Below are 19,896 nucleotides of genomic sequence, written 5' to 3' on the forward strand. Positions count from 1 at the left end.
AATCACCTATGTATGGAACAGACTCAAAGCAGCTCAGATAAAGGTAAAGATCTCCACTGAGACTAGAACCACCGCCCACCCCCCAAAGAGTTCACATATCCAAGTTAATTGACTGTCAAAACAAAAGGAACACACCCATTGCAGAATAATGGAATGCAGAACCTCTACATCTGTCATGTATTTATTGGGTGCTGGCTATATGTCTGGCACCCACATGGCATTATGTTAAGTACTAGGAATATAATAGTAAGCAAGATAAAGTGCTTGCCTTCAAGGAGGATACAGTCAAATGGAGAAGACAGCCAAGAAACTACAATAAAATAGTATAGCTGACCTTAGAACTGAACATGGGTTTGAACTTATACATGGATTTTTTTTGTAAACTCAGTATAGTACTATAAATACATTTTCTCTTTTTTATGATTTTCTTAATAACATTTTTTCTCTGGCTTACTTTAATAATACAGTATATAATATATATACAAAATACGTGTTATTGGCTGTTCATGCCATCAGTAAGGCTTCCAGTCAACAATAGGCTGTTAGTAGCCTGTTAGGTTTTGGGAGAGTCAAAAATTACATGCAAATTTTTGACTGTGGTGGGCAGGCAGGGTCAGCACCCTTAACCCCCATGCTGTTCCAGGGTCAATGGTAATTTTTTTTCCTTCTTTTTTTCAAAGACTTTATTTATTTGACAGACAGAGATCACAAATAGGCAGAGAGGCAGGCAGAGAGAGGAAGGGAAGTGGGCTCCCTGCTGAGCAGAAAGCCCGATGCAGGGCTCGATCCCAGGACCCTGGGGTCATTACCTGAGCCGAAGGCAGAGGCTTAACCCACTGAGCCACCCAGGAGCCCCAATGGTAAATTTTTTGATAGGAGAAGTAAAGGGAACACGTGATAAAAACACCTAATCTAATGAAAATAAGGGTTTCCAAAAATTTTAATTGGCAAAGCCAAAGGAATAGAGTATCCAAGCAAGGCCTGGAGGTCAAATAGATGGCATACCTAAGGAGTAAAAGAAGCCCAGTATAGTTGATGCACATATAGTAAGAAAAGAATAATGAGAGATGACTCTAGTGAGTACAGCAGTGACAAAGGCGTCTGAAGAGCCAACCTAAGAAACTGAACTAAATTAAGAGCAATGAGAAGCTTCTGAAAAGATTTTTAAATGAAGTGATATAGTTCAATTTTCATTTCTGAGAAGTGTTCTTGATGTCTATGTGAAGAACAGAAGTGAAGAAAGGTAAGGCTAGGGACAAAAAGGCCAGTTTAGAAGCTGTTTCAGAATTCCAAGTGAGAAATAATAACTTCATTTAGTTTAATGCAAATGTTGGGGCAGAAGTAAGGGAGGCATTTATAGTATTTTTAAGAAGCTGAATTGACTAGACTTAAAAAAAGTTACAGAGCAGTGTTGGGAAGAAAGACTGCAAGTCCATTTGTGGGAATGTTGAACAATGGATATTTTTGGAAAGCAAAAGTGGAGCTATTTAGTATGCCAGTAGATAGATCTAGGTTTTAGGAATGGAACCTGTGCTAGAGAGAAAGACTTGAGTTTTCATTAGCACATGAAGGAAAACTGATGTCTTAGATATCAATGCCATATTCCTGGTAGACTGAAGAATGGTTGAAATTTATACTTACAGTAGAAGAAAAGAGAATCAATGAATTAGGAGAACATTTTATATTGAAATCTCTAATTTCAATAGCAATAATGCTCTTTACCTCTTTTGAGTTCCCAGCTTATACTGTATCTTCCTCTGCAATATAATTTTCTCATCCAAGAAACAGGAGAATTCTAATTGTCAGACAAGCTTGGATGAGTTTTGAAAGCTAGGACAAAGTTTTCATACCAAAGCAACCTAATTTAAATAGCTTTAAGAAAAACATTTTGTTTTTTAGGAAAGGATTATTTTCATACTTAAGGGAAAAGTATCCATATAATTTATTCTTTACTTTAGAATTTAAAAGTCTACAAAGTGGTGAGAGAGTGGGAAATAAATGTCAACCAAATACAATTTTTCATACAACTAATACTACTTTAAACTTAATGGAGATCCAACAAGTGAACAGAAACAGAAAAAAGCAGCAAGTGAAAAATATATACATGCTCAGGAAAAAGAATATTTTCTTTCAAGCTTACCTTGCTCCTAAATTTTCAATGGTTATATATTCATCCTTTCTCACAACTTCAAACTGCAAGTGATGGAAAAAAAAAATAGCCCTAAAGTAGTTCAATTTTCAAAATTCTTTAGTGTTACTTCTTAGCCTTAATATTTGAAAAAAGATAATGAGAATGAAGCTATAGAGACTTTAAAACAAGTAAAACAGAAGTAATAAGTAAAATAAGAAGTAATAAGGTGAGCCATAAGCAATCCTAATCAAACAAAAAACTAGAGTTGATCTAAAAAGCAATTCTACTATATATCAGTACAGGGCTTAAATGCTGAATCTGAAACACAAAAATATACATATGTAGGGAAAGAAATAATACATATTTCTAATTTTAGTCTATTTACATACATACTGAGAATTAAACAAGATATTTCATTGAATAGAAAAAATTAAGTGGACACCATTTGAGTATATAACACGTATAGTATATGAGTTCTACAGATAAATTCATGGGAAGACGCTCCCAGACTCTAAGAAGTTCAGAGAGTCTAAAATTATTTTTAACCTTTGATGGAACAAAAGTAGATTATCATTCTTGGTTTAGGACAGACTTTCTTCATTGGTACAGCCATTGCCAGCTTTGTCTCTCTCCCTCCCTCCCCCTCTGTGTCTTTATTTTTAATTTTTTTTTTTTATTCTTAAGGACCACATAAATAGTGCTTTGGAGAAATCAAATTAATAGGAAGGTCAGAGAGCTTAGTCATCATCAAAGAGAAAAAATATGTCTAGAATGTTATTATTATGATTCTCAAATCTGTTTGAAGTAAAAAATGGCATTCCAGTGAAAGAAAGCAAAAAAATAAGAAAAAGATAAAGATACTCACCAAAATCTTAACAATTCCAGGTACATCACATTGTAGCATCCTTACCATGTCACCTGTACATCCTTCCTTCAAACATTTTTTCCCACTAAAGGCCTAAAATTATCAATAGAAAAAACAAATCACTAATAGAAAAAATATATAAATAGAAAAAAATCATTAATCTGCAAATCTGATTAAAGTTAAAAGCAGATGTTGCTAGATGGTAAAACAAAAGATGTGAATAAACATTTGAGAGTTAGCTGTTCAAAGATAGTCCATTTCTAAAGAAGATGTGGTATACATATACAATGGAATACTATGCAGCCATCAAAAGAAATGGAATCTTGCCATTTGCAATGATGTAGTTGGAACTAGAGGGTATTATGCTGAGCGAAATAAGTCAATCAGAGAAAGATAATTATCATATGCTCTCCCTGATATGAGGAATTTGAGAGGCAATGTGGGGGTTTGGGGGGTAGGGAAGAAAAAAATGAAACAAGATGGCATTGGGAGGGAGACAAACCATAAGAGACTCTTAATCTCACAAAACAAACTGAGGGTTGCTGGGGGGAGGGGAGTAGGGAGAGGGTGGTGGGGTTATGGACATTGGGAAGGGGATGTGCTATGGTGAGTGCTGTGAAGTGTGTAAGCCTGACAATTCACGGACCTGTACCCCTGGGGCTAATAATACATTATATGTTAATACAAAATAAAAAACAAAAGTAAAAAAGTAGTTCATTTCATGTATCAATGTATTTCCTATTTAAAATGCATGATCAGATAAGCCCCTGGAAACGAGCGTTGGAAATCCCTTTTACGAAGATGGCGCCGAAAGCTAAGAAGGAAGCCCTTGCCCCTCCCAAAGCCGAAGCCAAAGCAAAGGCTTTGAAGGCCAAGAAAGCGGTGCTGAAAGGCGTCCACAGTCACAAAAAAAAGATCCGCACATCACCTACGTTCCGACGACCCAAGACTCTGCGTCTCCGAAGGCAGCCCAAATACCCTCGAAAGAGCGCCCCCAGGAGAAACAAGCTTGATCACTATGCCATCATCAAGTTCCCCCTGACTACTGAGTCAGCCATGAAGAAAACAGAAGACAACAACACACTTGTGTTCATTGTGGATGTCAAGGCCAACAAGCATCAGATCAAACAGGCTGTGAAGAAGCTCTATGACATTGATGTAGCCAAGGTCAACACCTTAATCAGGCCTGATGGAGAGAAGAAGGCATACGTTCGGCTGGCCCCTGACTATGATGCTTTGGATGTTGCCAACAAAATTGGGATCATCTAAACTGAGTCCAGCTGGCTAAATCTAAATACAGTTTTTTCATGATAAAAAAAATAAATAAATAAAATAAAATAAAATAAAATGCATGATCACACTTTTCTTTCTCATCATTTCTATTTCAAAGTCTTCAAGTACCAAAAACAGCCTAAAATGTATTCACCATCCCTAGGTAAAGCAATGTCAAGTGAAATGTAGTGATTAAGCAAATGTAAAAAGGAATACTGAATTCTATCAGATATGTGAGGGTTCTGGGGAAAAGAACAAAAATGTTGATTCTTTTCTCTGGCTCTAAACTTGCTATTTCCCCTGGTTAAGTTACTTAGTTTTCTTGTACTTCTTTTTCTGAGGTTGAACTATACTGATCGCCCTAACAATCAAAGAAAGTGAAAAGTATTCACATGTTGCTTAAAAAAAATAAGTAACACTTCACACAATGATTTTTAGTGTACAATGCAAGTTCATGTTTTATCTATTAATCTTCACAACGATCTTAAAAAGTAGGTATTACTATTCTCACTTTATGGTTTAGAAAACTGAGTTTCTGAATGGTTAAATCACCAGGCTAATGTAAAAAAAAAAACAAAACAGTAAGTAGTTCAGTCTGGACTTGAAACCAGATCACCCAACTCTTTATACAGTGCTCTTTCTACTATGCCACAATTGCTTTATAACATTTTTCTAGAACCAAAGAGTATAAACCCAACATATGGCCATTAGCTCACTAAAAAGTAATCAATATAGAATTGGGCTTTGGTATTTAATTTAGTTATATTACTTTAGGTAAATATAAATAATTACAAACATATGATTGAAGACCATAAAATTTATTATTTTTCTCTATCCCTTAAAATAGAAACTATCCTTAAAATTCTATGTGTCCTTTCCCTTTTTTTGTGTGTAGCAATTATATTCTTTGATTCTATGTCCTTTATGTGAGTACACACGCAATCTTTTTTTTTTTTTTTTTAATTAAAAAGGGAGAAAGAGTGTGAGCACAAGCAGAGGGAATGGAAGGCAGAGAGAGAAGAAGACCCCCCATGGAGAAAGGAGTCCGAAGTGGTACTTGATTCCAGGACCTTAGGGTCATTACCTGAGCCAAAGACAACCACTTAACTGGCTGAGCCACTCGAGTGTTCCACAATATTTCTATTTTTAAGAGCATAAACTTTTAAAAGGAAGGGAAAAAATTGATAGAAATCACTAATCAAAGCAACTAGTAGAGTATCCCCTGAAAAGATGTGTTTATTAATAAATGGTGATGATGAACAAAGAATAATGAGGAGAAAAGCATCAGAGATAAGAGCAAAAGAAAAATAGAGCTAGAAAAAAAGCAGAGAAGGATGTGAACAGGAAGTAATGGGATGGATAAAAGAAGAAATGCTGTAAAGTTTTGAAGGAAAAAACAAATACCTGATCATTTTCACCTGGATATTTTAAATTCTTGAACTTTTTCCAACAAATTTTATGGAAATAAACACAGCAGCTTTTACTACACATTAACTGAAAAAATCCCTGGAAAAGACAAAAAAGTAAGCCGTTGATATGGAAATAATAATTCATATAAGTATAAAAAATACTACTGTAAGTCTCATTCATACATTCAGTTATTTGGACATGAACACCTTAAGTGACATTCAAAATTATGCTATAACTAGACGAGTTTTACATGGCATTCAAAATTTATCAACAGATCACTGGTAATCAACTTTCTAAGTCATTTTTTATAAGTCCATTTTTCACATCACTAAAGACAGAAGTATAAGGACAAAAAGAAAAGGTAATTATTGAAGTAAGCCAATGTAATATTTTCCATATACTAACACATATACTGTTGTTCTGATACAACAAAATATCAGAAATTTGGTGAGTGACCTTTTTAGAGGAACATGTTTTCTACCCCTCTTCACCTCTATTCTTACATTTCTCTTTCCTCCCACCCCAATTCCATACCATATTCCCCTGGAATCTCTGTTAACAATCACTGGACCTGATTTACAATGTTAATGACAGATTAATTAATTAGTTAATTAATTACTGCATTACCTCAAGGTATAAATTTCTAGGCCTTCCCGGTATGTACTCCATGGGAACTACAGTCCTGCTTCCTTTAAATAGGTAAACTGCTTGGATGACAAAGATCTAAATTTTGTGGCCAGGACCTTCTAAGGCTACATGCTGTCCATGTGACTAGAACCCTGGAAGCCTCCCTGGGAAACCTTAGGACCATATCACCTAAACCAGACCCAACTTGCCACCAACCCTGAACAGCTCACTTCACCAGACCTACTTTAATCTAATGAATACATTTTAGATTTCTTCCCCCCAACACTCACTGTATAGGCATCATGCTTTGCAACTGGATTTCCATTATATGACAGAAATGGTGTCAGACTGGCACTGATGGTTACATCTCATCCTATCTTGTGATTTCCCACAACCTTATTTTGATATATTCAAAGAGAACTAGATTTGATGTACTTTGTTGAATTTCTTCAGATCCAGGCTGGTTTCATTTTGCTTGCCCATTCAACAGATAATCATCACTTACTTAGTAACAGAATTCTTGAAGAGTAACAACTTTTCTCCTTAGTAAAATGCTGATATTCTAAACCTACAACATTTCTAACTGTAAAGAATATTCCACATAATTTTTACTGCTATGATTGCAGAGACATTAACTATAACTACAGAGACATTTGAGTATTACAAAATCCCTAGCAAAATTGATTTACTTTTTATTGACTCACAGATATATATATAATTGCTGTTCACTATGAATATAAGTTCTTAGAGACAGTCAAATTTTTTTTTAAGATTTATTTATTTGAGAGACAGGTAGGAGTGTAGGTACACACTCGAGCAGAGGGAGGGGGAGAGGGACAGAGAGGGAGAGAGAGAATCTCTGGCACACTCCCTGCTGAGTGCAAAGCCTGACCCAGGGCTTGATCTCACAACCCTGAGATCATGACCTGAGCTGAAAGCAAGAATTGGATGCTTAACCAACTGAGCCACACAGGCACCCCAAGATATTCAACTTCTTAACTGGATTACTACTATAATTAAACTAAGTACTCTTTTTAAACAATATTTTGATGCATAACAATAATTTGTATGTAAGTTTAATTTTATAATTTCATTTTTAAAAACAGTTAATAATTATATTACCTTGTAATTGGTGTTCTTTAAAATGTCAGCTTCGCAAGATCGTTCACAATCTAGGTAACTGCAAATGGTCTGCTTCATTATATTACTTTCTGTTGTCTTGATAAAATCATTAAGAAAATCCTAGATTTTAAAAATTTTTAAAAAATTATGAATTATTAGTAACAAGACTGAAATACTTCCAATATTTTACCTTAAATAATATGTCCATTTTATTATCTCCCTTTTTGAAGGCACTATATGTTTTTTCCTAAAACAGCAATAGAACATTTTTTCCTCATTCAAAGTAAACAACATATGGAAAGGCCCTAAATTAGAAATACTGGTTTCTTACTGAACATAAACATAGGAGAAAAGAAAAAAGTCTGTGTTTGAAGCTGTACCTCTCTTCACCATCCCAACTCATAGCATAATACCTGACATGTTCCTACTAAAAACTACTTGCTCTGATACACAGACACACATACATACACAGAGACAACAAATCAACTGGTCCCCAGAACACCATGTTGGCAGTGGGACTCCTAGAGTGGAGCAATATGCCACTCACTGCCATTATGGGCAGAAGTAGCATACAGAAATATGCTTCCAGTATTCAGAGCTATAACTTGGAATGCAATTTCCTATTTTCAAATGCTGATTAAATGTAGGTGAAACACATTATGAAGTCTATGTTAAACAGGTCTTTAGACCAAGTCCTTAACACTTATCCCTTAGAGTATTACAAGATTTCAAATAGTAGTATTTTTTTTAAGATTTTATTTATTTATTTGACAGACAGAGATCACAAGTAGGCAGAGAGGCTGGCAGAGAGAGAGAGCGGGAAGAAGGCTCTCAGCAGAGCCCAAGGCGGGGCTCGATTCCAGGACCCTGAGATCATGACCTGAGCTGAAGCTTAAGCTGAAGCTTAAGGCAGAGGCTTAAACCACTGAGCCACCCAGGTGCCTCAAATAGTAGTATTTTTAATATACTGAGAATATACAACATGACAAATAAGTTGCTATAGAGTGTTTGATAAATCTAGCTACCATTCATAACATTCCTTTGATAGCATTCAGAATTTTAAATTGATGGCTGATATTGAAGAATAAAGATGTTTTGACCAAGGCAACGAAAATGTTTTAAATATCAAGATAAGAGAGAAAGAAATGAGAGGCATTTAAGGACCTGTCAGTATAAAGGTAGTATATGTATCCTGTCAGCATAGCAAATAGCCAAGTGGAAATGGGGAAAAAAGAAATAGGCTCACAGAATGTATATAAGTACTACAGTTTCACAGATCTCAAACTTACTAGTTCAATACTGACCTACTGACACTCCCACCAAATATATGCCTATATGCAACTACATGAGTATACATCTGTGTTCTTCATTTTCTCTACCCCACCTCTGTCTCCTTCAGAACACTAACTACAATTTGTAACTACTTTATTAGGGTTTTTTTTTTCCTTTTTAATCCTTTTGTTCCTTCTTCTTTACTCCTTATCTCTTGCCTCTTGTCTTTGGCATTCATTCATTCAATATATTTACTGAGTACCTGTTAGAAGCCAGGTTGTTAGGGAAGTTAAGGGATGTTATGGATGTTAAAGAGACAGAAGTAAACTTAACAGGGCCATGGAACCTGCTCATCTACCACTATCTTTCAGCTTCAAGCCAGAAATCTTGAAGTCATCCACTGCATAATGGATTCCATCACCCTTTGTCTGCAATACATCATCAAGTCATTGTGTCGTTTCCTAAAATACACTGTAAAGTCTTCCATTTCTATCTCCATTGCTAACACTCCATCTTATCTAGATTATTAGCTGTAATAACCAGGTGCCTAACTGGTCCACCTCTTCCCCACCTACTCTGCTCCAAGGTACTCTCTATATAAAAGCAAAAGGGTCAGTTCCTTGCTTAAAATCCTTCAGTGGCTTCCCACTGTACCTACCTAAAATAGTCTTAACCCTTACCAAGCATGGACTGCAAGGTCCTGCAGAACCTCTAGAACCTAAATTCAGTATATCTAGCCATCTCTTTGAATTCGTCTCTAGCCTTGCTCATTATAAAATTCATATGGTTTTACCTTTTCAGTTCTTCAAACTTGTGTGTCAAGGCCTAAGGGCTTTCCCACACTCTTTTCCATTTACCTAGAAGGCTCTTCCCTCAGTCTTTACAGAGCTAGTTCTATTCTCAGCCTTCTGGTTCCCACAAGAACTATCACCTCCCAGAGAGGCACACATCCATATGTGCATATATATACACATAGATAGATGTATATAGGTATATGAGTGTGTATCTGTCTGTTCTCTTTTATTATAATTTGATTATATCATTCCAGTGTTTAAAAGTCTTGAGGGGTTTCACATTAACTTCAAGAAAGGGTCTGAACCCCCATACTTGGCTTATATAAGGTCTTCCATGGTCTGGCTGACATTTACCTCTGACACATTACGCACTCATGATACAAAAACAGACTGTCATTTGAAAAGAAAAAAGGAAACATTCATAACAACAGAAACTCCTAGTAGATAATAGCTGAAATAATCATTAAAATTAAAAATTCAGTAGAAGGATAAGAACAAGGGTAATGTTAAAAATAACCATATGCACTACCCTGATAGGGTGCCAGCATCTCTAGGGGTGCTATATTCCCCCACCAGGATAAGTTTATCTAAGGGGATATATGAAGGTAGGAGCAAATGGGGCAGGGTAGGTCTTTGGTAGAACTCACTTAGGATAAACGGGTATAGGTCAGTCGTCTAAATACCCTTTAAAAAAAAAAAAAAATATATATATATATATATATATAAAATCACAATGTCTGTGAAGCAAGACTTTGGGTGGGGTGCCGGGCACCAATCATTACAGATTAAGAACATGCTGGCCTACAGCCAGGATCACTAAAGCATTCTACCCTACTAGACATTAAACCTTTATTGGATTTTAAAGCAGCATAGGGAGGGAAGGCTGGTAGAAAGTCCAAAGCAGCTGGAATGGTGGCTGGGTGCCCAAGAAACCCCTGGGACCAACTATTTTTGAACCACTACATAAATATTTTAACATTATAACAACTAACATGATAGCACTAGTGTGCACTGGCTGAGTATCTGCCCTATGCAGAAAGCTAAAGTTGAGAAAAATCTCCTAGAAAGTAAAACAAAAAGATAAAATGTAACAAATTGGGAAAAAAATAAGAAAATCATAGATTTAGTCCAAGATATCAAGTATCTAAATAACAAACATTCCATAAATAAAATGAAAAAAATAATGAATTTTTTAAATGTCCCAGAACATTTTCAAAATATAACCTCAGAACACTAGGGAATACAGAATATCCTAAAAACTCCCAGAAGGAAAAAAATTAAAACAGGTTATAAGCAAAAGATCGAGAATCAGATGATTAGATTTCACAAAGTAATATTGGAAGCAAGGAAATAACAGAAACACTCTGAAAATATGAAGGAAAATAATTTGCAACCTACAATTCTATGCCCAGGCAAGATATAAAGTATTGAAAAAATAAATTATTTTGAAGACTTGAAAGGTCTCAAAAAATTTACCTCCCAGGCTTACCCTTTTCTAAGAAGCTGCTGCATGACTTGTAACACCAAAACAAGGGAGTAAACCTAAAAAGAGGAAAACCTGAGATCCAAGAAACAAAGTATTCTACATAGAAGGATAATCCAAGGAATAAAAGAAAACCCTAAAGCAGATTACATAAAGATGTATAACTACTGGTAGAATGGGGAAAGAAAAGTGTATGTGTAAAGGGGATGTATAAGAGAGTTTAATAAACCCTCCTCATCTACCATAGAGGGAAGTCAAAAGATATTATCTACAATGGAGAAATATGATTAAAAGCAATAGAGCTTTTCAAAAGACATAGATATATCAAAGAAATATGCCTAGAGAGCTGGAAGAAGGTGTCTCTAGTTAGGAACTACAATTAGAGATGATGGACTACAGACTGTTAATTTCGAGTCTTTTAATATTATTTTACACACTGTATATGTGTATCATTTTCCTTGAAAAAATTCACTAAAAATGTTTGGATAACAAAGAAAAATATTTTAAAAGGAGGAGGAAAAAGAGAAAACTAAGACCAAGTAGGGACTACTTCACAAAAGCTCAAAAGTTTAACGTTAAAATATAAAAAATCATTTTTAAGTCTTAGGTTTGAAGTTGTGTGATTTTCCTGACAAATGTCAAAAACTGTCTGCTTATTCTACTGATTACTGAGAGAGCTATAGTAAAATAGTACTCTGTGATTGAAGAGTTTTCTACCTCTCCTTCTAGTGTTACCAGTTTTTGTCCCATATGTTTTGAAACTGTATTATTAGGTTTATACAGTTTGAGCTGCTATAGCTTCTAAGAAAATTGAATTTCATAGTTTTTCAAAATATCCACTTTGAGGAATGGATCTGGCTTTCAACTCAGCCAAAATATAAGGACCCAGAAAAGCTTAAAGTAAAAGTCTGCAGACAGGTCATTCAAACACTAACCAAGAGAAACCCACTAAACAAATTAAAAAGTTACTATAATATGGCTTAAAAGAGGAGTAAAAATTAACCCAAAATTAAGAATACCAAGAAGATAAGGGAAATGGAAACTCTCATACTTCGTCTTAAGAATAAAAACTGGTGGGGTGCCTGGTTGGCTCCGTCAGTTAAGTATCCAACTCTTGATTTTGGGTTTGGTCATGATCTCAAGGTCATGAGATTGAGCCCCACAAGGGGCTCCTTGCTCAGTGAGAAGTCTGCTTGAGATTCTCTCCCTCTCCCTCTCCAACTCACACATGTGCACATGCGTCTGCCCCTCACTCCCTCTAAAAAAAAAAGAATACAAACTTTGAAAAGAAATATGAAGATAAATATCAACAACTTTGGACTTGATTCACAATTCCACCTTTAGAAATTTGTCCTATAGGAATTATGTGAGAAATGCACAAAGATCACTTTACATAATAGTGAAAAACTGGAATGTTTAGGATAAACTAAATTTTCAATAGCAAGGAACTGGTTACACAAATTAAAGCAGTTATATGATGGACCATGAAAAAAAAATCATACTATAGAATAATCTAACTACTGGGAAATTCACAGTATATATTTCTAAACTACACATCAATGTGTATAACATCATTCCAATTTACTAAAAATAAAGGGTTGTTTATACATGTGTTTCTAGAAAGACATAAATGAAAATACTAACAATAGTTTCTCCATTTGATGAAATATGGATGAATTTTATCTTTGAGCACTTTTATATCTTTCAAGTTTTCTGAAATAAGTTTTTCAAATTTTCTTAGTATTTTTTAAATTTAAATCAAGAACAAAATAATGGTAAATATAATTAGAAAAAAAAGAATTAACTATTACACTTAGCTCCAGCTATGTGAAGTACTGGACTAGTATAGCATTTAATATTGTTTTTAAATACTAACAAATCTTGTTATTTACTAACCCAGCCACTTCACTTCTCTCTATGTGCTGAATCTTACGTTCTGCACTAGGTAATGGAATCAATGTTGTTTCTTATACAAAAAGCTAATTTCCAACAAAAGAATGTGCTTGCTATAGAATATGACAAAGTTAGGGGCACCTGGGTGGCTCAGTTGGTTAAGCAACTGCCTTCAGCTCAGGTCATGATCCAGGAGTCCCGGGATCGCATCCCTCATCAGGCTCCCGGCTCGGCAGGGAGTCTGCTTCTCCCTCTGACCTCTCCCCTCTAATGCTCTCCCTCTCTCTCAAATAAATAAATAAAATCTTTAAAAAAAATGGATATGACAAAGTTAGCATAGGCCACACTTCATCAAAAATGATTCTGATTAGTCACAGATGAAATGTTCTTAAGCAATTTCTTACTTTAAAAGTTGTAGGTAAATCTTCATCTTCTGTAGGATCTATGTCAAACCAAGGATCATTTGTATCTCCTATTTCTTGTAAACTTTTATGAAATTCTAGCAGTCCTCCATTATATCTGTAAGGCATTTTAAAATAAGGTCAGTTTGAATGAGACTCTGTAACTAGATAGTTTACCAATGAGACAACAAGCAACCCTTTTTTTGTGTGTGTGTGGTAAGTAGGGTGGTGAAAACCTCCGGCATGCTATAGAAATACAAATGCTAGGACTCTCACCTGTGGTGGATTGGGATGAAATACAGGTGGAAGGGGAGGCAATAGATTATGTAGTAGCTCAAGCTTAAACAGAATAGGGGCCATGGTAATTAAAGGGATTGTAGAGTTGGATGGCTTTTGTATACTGTCTTGGAAGCCTTGAAGAAAGAGAATGACAGGCACAGGTCAGCCAACTGTTGACTCAGGGCACACTGTGAAAGACAGAGGACTCTATGGCAGCATTTAAAAAGGCTCTCATCTCCTATATCCATAACAATAATCTGTACTGAAAATCAGGCCAGATTTAATCACAAGGTGAAACAAACAGCAAAAGAGACCAAATGCACCTCCTTGAAAGGACTATTAACAACTCAGGGCACTCTGTGAAGGGTAAAAGGTCTCTATGGTAACATTTAAAAAAACCTTTACCAAGTCTAACCTTATAAGGGCATACTGTGCTGGAAATGGGGCCCTGTATTTAATCACAAGGGTAGAACAGCAGAAAAGACTAAATGCACTGCCTCAGCAGGACTGTTATGCTAAAATTAGGGCTTTGACAGGGAACAAGGAGACCCTAAGATCTGAAATGGGGACATTTAAATGAAACCCCTAAATTGTCCTGAACTCCTCTGGCTGATAATGACCTCTTTCTTGCTAGAGGAGTGCAGAAACCATTTTCTGACCAGCCAAAATATCATCTAAGATGCATATATCAAAAGATGATGCCCTCCCTTCTCAAGATCCTCTCCTATCTCTGCTTGTTGCTCAGTACCAATAACTCTGGAATTGGGTATAAGCAGAGTCCAAGTGGGAAACTAAAGTCCCCGCCCCTCTAGGAAAAGCTGATTCACCATAAGAACTGAGGAATTTGACTAGTGTGTACTAGTGTGTACAGAAACATATGTGGGAGTGGATCTTAAGAGTGCTGAACCAACACAGAGACACAGCTGGATAGGGAAGTGTATGCTGATTTGGGATGACTCCTCCACAGTTCAAGATTTATTTCCTAACAAGGACACCTGAGCCACCTGAGCCAACATGCTGCTGAGAAGGCTACTTCAAGCTTGGATCCAACAATGGCCTAGAGTAATTGAGGTGGAGATGCTGGAAATTTTTTGGCAGGGTACTGAAGAAAGCCCAGGGAGCTAAGGATGTTAGAATGGACTTCCTACACAAGACCAAAGAAGCCACCACTAGACAAAGTTCCCTGGAAAGGCCCAGAGGACACTCCAGAGGACACAATGAGAAAGGCACCAGCGTCTTTGAGCAGCTCAGTGGTGACTGTCCTCTGTAGGCCAGGGATGAAAGTAAATGATGCTGTCCTGTGACTGGGCTTTCTCCTATCAATGATAATGGAAAACAGATTCTCTCCAATGCCCACTGGTAAAGAGACTAAAGAGTAGTTCACACATCTGATGGAAGGACAGCAGTATACATCTTTGTCCTGTCTCACAGCTATGTGAGTTCTCTCTACAGTATAGACTAAAGAGATTCTGACCATCCTGAAATTCTGTAAAACATCACAAAAGCCCATTTATATTGATGGCATCATGCTACTAAATGGGAAGTAGGAAGTCTTCTGGGTACCCTAGTAAAAAACAAGCATGCCAGAGGATTGAAGATAAAATCTTACAAAAGAATCAGGTAACTCCCACAGAAGTGACTCTTTTAGGAATCCCACGGTTGGGTCCAGCAGTAATCCTGCATAAGGACTGGCACAGCTGCCAATTTCATCTTTCAAGTCTCAGCCAAACATTATTTCCTCAGGAAGATTTCTGATTCCCAGAACTGGACTGGGTGTCTAGTGAAGGCTATTTAGTTTTTCACTGCATTTTCCTTCATAGCTCTTTATCATATTTCATAATTGATTATTTGTATAGCTGATTATTTGATTAAGGTCTATAACCTTCACTATACGGTCAGTTACATGAAGACAGGAACGATCTATTTTGCAAACTATCATATCCCCAACACTCAGCACACACAGTCTTTAGAACACGCCAAATTCTGAGCCAATAAAATTAATACATTATGCTATAAATGGCTAAGGATCTCCATATAGGAAGTAAATAGTCCATAAAGGTTCCCCCACACAATTTCACTAACTGTGTGATCCCCAATATTTCCCAAACCCAGAATCTGGACACTTTCAGTGCTTTAGAAGCTCATTTATACCTTAAACATCTATTCCCACTGGTGATAGTATTAATAACTATAACCATCATTTATTTATTAAACCTAGCATTTCTGTGTTCTGAGAGCTTATTTGATCATCTACAACATCCTTGTTGCAGGTAGGCACTATTATTAGTTCCATTTTACAGAGAGGAAAAGATAAGGCTGAGTAACAGAACATTTCTCAGGGTCATAGATTGGGTACATGGCAAAAAATGTATTTAAACCCAGGTCCGTCAGACTGCAAGGCCTATGTTCCTCATGTCTTTGCTACACTGTCTTTTATTGCCATGACCCGTTAAGTTTGATATTTAAAATCCTCAAAAACATTAAATAAATTATTATCTACAGGAACAGGTGAAGAAGAACCAGTAGAGCACAAATGTCATGATACCTGGTATACTACAAACACTATCCCATTTCACAATGCTAAAATTTATTAAAATCCTTACCTCTTCTGAGCACATCGAAGCAAACCACGTCCAAAATAAACTAAAGACATAAAGTTCTCACAAATTTCATTCTCTTGGATCACCATCTTCATCACTAGAAATTTATTCTCCGCTTCTGTGTAATCCTGTAGGAACATAAAACTAGATTTGGCTGATATAAAAGCATTTGTTCTTTTTACAATAATTATTTTCCAAACTGGAGAAGTCGGAGCAGCTTTCATATTGATACAGTCATGTAGTCATTTATTCACATCTCTAATCCTAGCATCTGTTTGTGATCACACAGATAATATACTCAATGATTAAAATACTTATTTACAAAAGAACATCTTCTTTAGCCAATGTTTCAAAATGAACATTTAGAGAATTTCTAAAATCAACCTTTCGTCAAAAAGTAGTGAGCATGAGAAGATTTACAATGGGCAAATAACACATGCTACATACCTCTTTCTTTCCTCTTTCAGTAAGTGCCACTCCATACAAAAACAGTAATGTCAAATAATAACCAACATTAATCTGATGTGCCTAAAAGAAAAAAAATTAATTGGTTATTTAGACTAAGTTAATTTTCAGTATACCAAGTTTAATTAAATATCCTAGGCCTATCAAAAAAAAAAAAGATCTCACCATTTGCAACAATGTGGATGTAACTAGAAGGTCATATGCTAAGTGAAATAAGTCAATCAGAGAAAGATAATAATAATCATATGATTTCACTATATGTGGAATTTAAGAAACAAGACAGAGGATCATAGGGGAAGGGAGGGAAAAAGAAAAGACAAAATCAGAGAGGGAGACAAACCATAAGAGACTCTTAACTATAGGAAACAGACTAAGGGTTGTTGGAGGTGGGTAGGTAGGTGGGGAGATGGTGTAACTGGGTGACGGTCATTAAAGAAGGCACTTGATGTAATGAGCACTGGGTGTTATATACAACTGATTAATCACTGACCTCTACCTGTGAAACTAATAATACACTATATGTTAATTAATTGAACTTAAAAAAATAAATATCCTAGGCCTACCCAGCAATTATTAAAAAATAGTAAAAATTATCATTATATTTTTAACCATCTAGTAAGAACAATAGCAAATACATTTTAGATGTATTTGACAATTTGACCCTAAAGAGAAAGGATAGTCAATAATCTCAAAATAAAACATTACAGTTTAATTAAAGAAAATGAAAGCCATCGGGATTTATTGTCTCTTTCCCCCTCCTACCCCTACATGCTACAAATGGCTAAGATCTCCAGACAGATGTAGTAATAAGTACAACTATATTCTGAGTCCCATGAGTCCTTCTGAATATGGGAGTAGGTCTTGGAGACTTCAGATACAACACTCACTGTAGGAATGCCAACTTTCTGGTTTTGATAACATAAATTGTTATGTAACAAATAACTATTGAGGGAAACTGAGTGAAGGGTATGCCAAGATCTCTCTGCATTTTTGTATTATACAGCTATATTTTTGCAACTTCTGTGCATCTAAAATGACCTCAAATAAAAAGTTTAAAAATTGTCCATGGAGAAAAATATTATACATTCTGTTCATAAGCTCTCTACTAACTGAAAATCATAACCATATCCTTTGTCACATTAACTTTTTACAATGAGACTGTTCCATACTATAAACAAGATTTTTTTCAGGTACAGAGGTATGATAAGCATCTACAGGATATGTCTTATTTTTTAGTGATCTAACTGTGTTCTCTTACCCAGAATACTTCTCATGGCCAACAGTACACATTTATGAAGTAACTGCTTGGAGTTAGAAGTTTGGCTTCAAACTGATCTCAGTGGAAACAGATATGCGTGCTTGCTTTCAATGAACCTATGTAACATCTAACTGGTTTCTATCTTAAAATTCCCATCTTTGCAGAAGTGGTAAAATGCAGTTCACAGAATAGACACTAAAGCCAAGATTACACAGGCTTATATACTGATTCCACTACTTACCACCGGCTGAATTAAGAAAGTTATTTAACCTCTGTGCTTCAGTTTTAAATCTATAAAATAGGAATAATGAAGTGGGGTGCTTGAGAAGATTAAATGAGCTAATCCTTACAAAAAGTATCTGTCATATAGCAAACATTAAGTAAGTGTAAGCTATTACTTTGTAACTTAAAAAAAAACTGGCTTCATAAATAATATGACTGAGCCTTTGGCTCATACAACTCTAAACAGAACACTTTGAGAACAGGATAAAATGTGGAATTGTGGTAATGCTACAAGTACAAGGTAAAGAACTCAGGAATTTAGAGATATAAACATTACATTGCTAACCAATATGCTCTGGCCTTTCTTCCCTACCTGCTCCCTGAATAGTAGGGATCATTCCAAGTATTGGAACTAAATGGATATTGAGATATTGGCAACTGCCCCCTGCCCTCATGCCACCTCCTAGAACAAAGTTGCTCCACCTATCCTCAGTAGCCTTGAGGAACAGGGAGAGCCATCTGGATACAACAGCAGGCTGCTCTGATCATGACATTTCCAATTCTGTTCAACAATGCTACCAAGAGAAGGATCTCCTCCCTTTCTTTATGTAAGACTCATCTTTGAAGTAATGTCTCAGTAGGCTAAGCAATCAGCATCTGCTAATGTTGATTTTATACTCATTTATTTTACTGCTTGGCGACCTGGTCAGTGGGAGAAAGAGCAGATCTTTAGCATCCCAGAAATTCTGGGGAATACTTGTTAATGCAAACTCCCTTTTGTTACCTATTTTGTCTCCATGTAGAACTCCTTTAGGGTGGTATACATCGCCACTTAGAATCCTCATCCTGAGAGTACTAAACTAAGATGATTTCTCCACTTTCTTGTAAATCTCAGAGATTTGGTGTCTTTGGATACCTTAGTTGGTACCCAGGTAGCCCTTTCTTGAAGGTACCTCTAATCCATCTTCCACATGTGTGTGAAATCTAGTTTACGTTACGAACCCAAAGTATTCAAAGAACTGATTTTTTTCCTTTTACTGTCCTGTACTATTATTGGTTCTGATTTTTGATGCCAGGTTTATTTTTCCTCAGATTTTCTATTTATTTCTAAAGTATCATTTGAAACTGAACATATAAATATATCTTGTCAATTTTATCTTGCATAACTAGTTATTAGCAGATGACAGAAGTTCCAATTTTTACAAATATAGAAATATCAGGAGTTGACTAATAACTAGGAGGAAAGGAAGGAGTAATTTCTGAAGTTCATATCTCTCCATTTCTAATAAGAAAGCCCGTGTTTACTAGTTCAAGTTTTTCTTCATTTAAGATGAACAATTTTATGGTAGGGAAGGGGACTCTTAGATTAGGCTCATTACAGAGATGCAGTAATAAAGTACAAGAAATAGGAAGGTAATCAGTTTATGCATACCTTTTCTCAAGAGGTAAAAGGAAAATACAAATTGTACTGGCTACCCTCTCATTGGAAAATGTTGTCCAAGTCCATTATTTCAAACTTTCAAAAGAAAACACTTACAGTATAATTAGTAGCCTGAATGTTCCTAAGAGCTGCTTCCAGTTGTGTTATCAAGAAACGTAAATTCAAAACAGGAACAATTTCCTCCCCGTTCTGGCTGTTAGTTGCAACTTCTCTCTGTGGAAATAATTGGTCAAAAATTTCTTTAAGTTAAAGCAAGTATCTACATACATTTTTATTATACAAGTAATACATGCTAGTTGTAGAAAATCTGGAAATGATTTTTTAAAAATCCACACCACTGGGGCACCTGGGCGCTCTGTCA

General features: G+C 35.8%; 1 protein-coding gene and 1 pseudogene across 1 annotated transcript in view; one reads left to right on the forward strand and one right to left on the reverse strand.

The window, feature by feature from the left end:
- Positions 1–19,896, reverse strand: part of LOC111151642 (DAZ interacting zinc finger protein 3) — a 104,339-nt gene that overhangs the window by 63,753 nt on the left and 20,690 nt on the right. Inside the window, exons 5-12 of the mRNA XM_022509771.1 lie at positions 19,632–19,748; positions 16,597–16,677; positions 16,153–16,277; positions 13,274–13,388; positions 7,428–7,547; positions 5,673–5,774; positions 2,997–3,089; positions 2,141–2,193 (exon numbers count right to left, since the gene is read on the reverse strand). Of these exons, the coding sequence (XP_022365479.1) occupies positions 2,141–2,193; positions 2,997–3,089; positions 5,673–5,774; positions 7,428–7,547; positions 13,274–13,388; positions 16,153–16,277; positions 16,597–16,677; positions 19,632–19,748 (806 nt within the window). The remainder of the gene's footprint in view (positions 1–2,140; positions 2,194–2,996; positions 3,090–5,672; positions 5,775–7,427; positions 7,548–13,273; positions 13,389–16,152; positions 16,278–16,596; positions 16,678–19,631; positions 19,749–19,896) is intronic.
- LOC111151649 lies at positions 3,783–4,338 on the forward strand (annotated as a pseudogene).

Source organism: Enhydra lutris, unplaced genomic scaffold (assembly GCF_002288905.1).
Source record: "Enhydra lutris kenyoni isolate GAN:26980312 unplaced genomic scaffold, ASM228890v2 scaffoldscaffold2, whole genome shotgun sequence".
Classification (NCBI taxonomy): domain Eukaryota; kingdom Metazoa; phylum Chordata; class Mammalia; order Carnivora; family Mustelidae; genus Enhydra; species Enhydra lutris.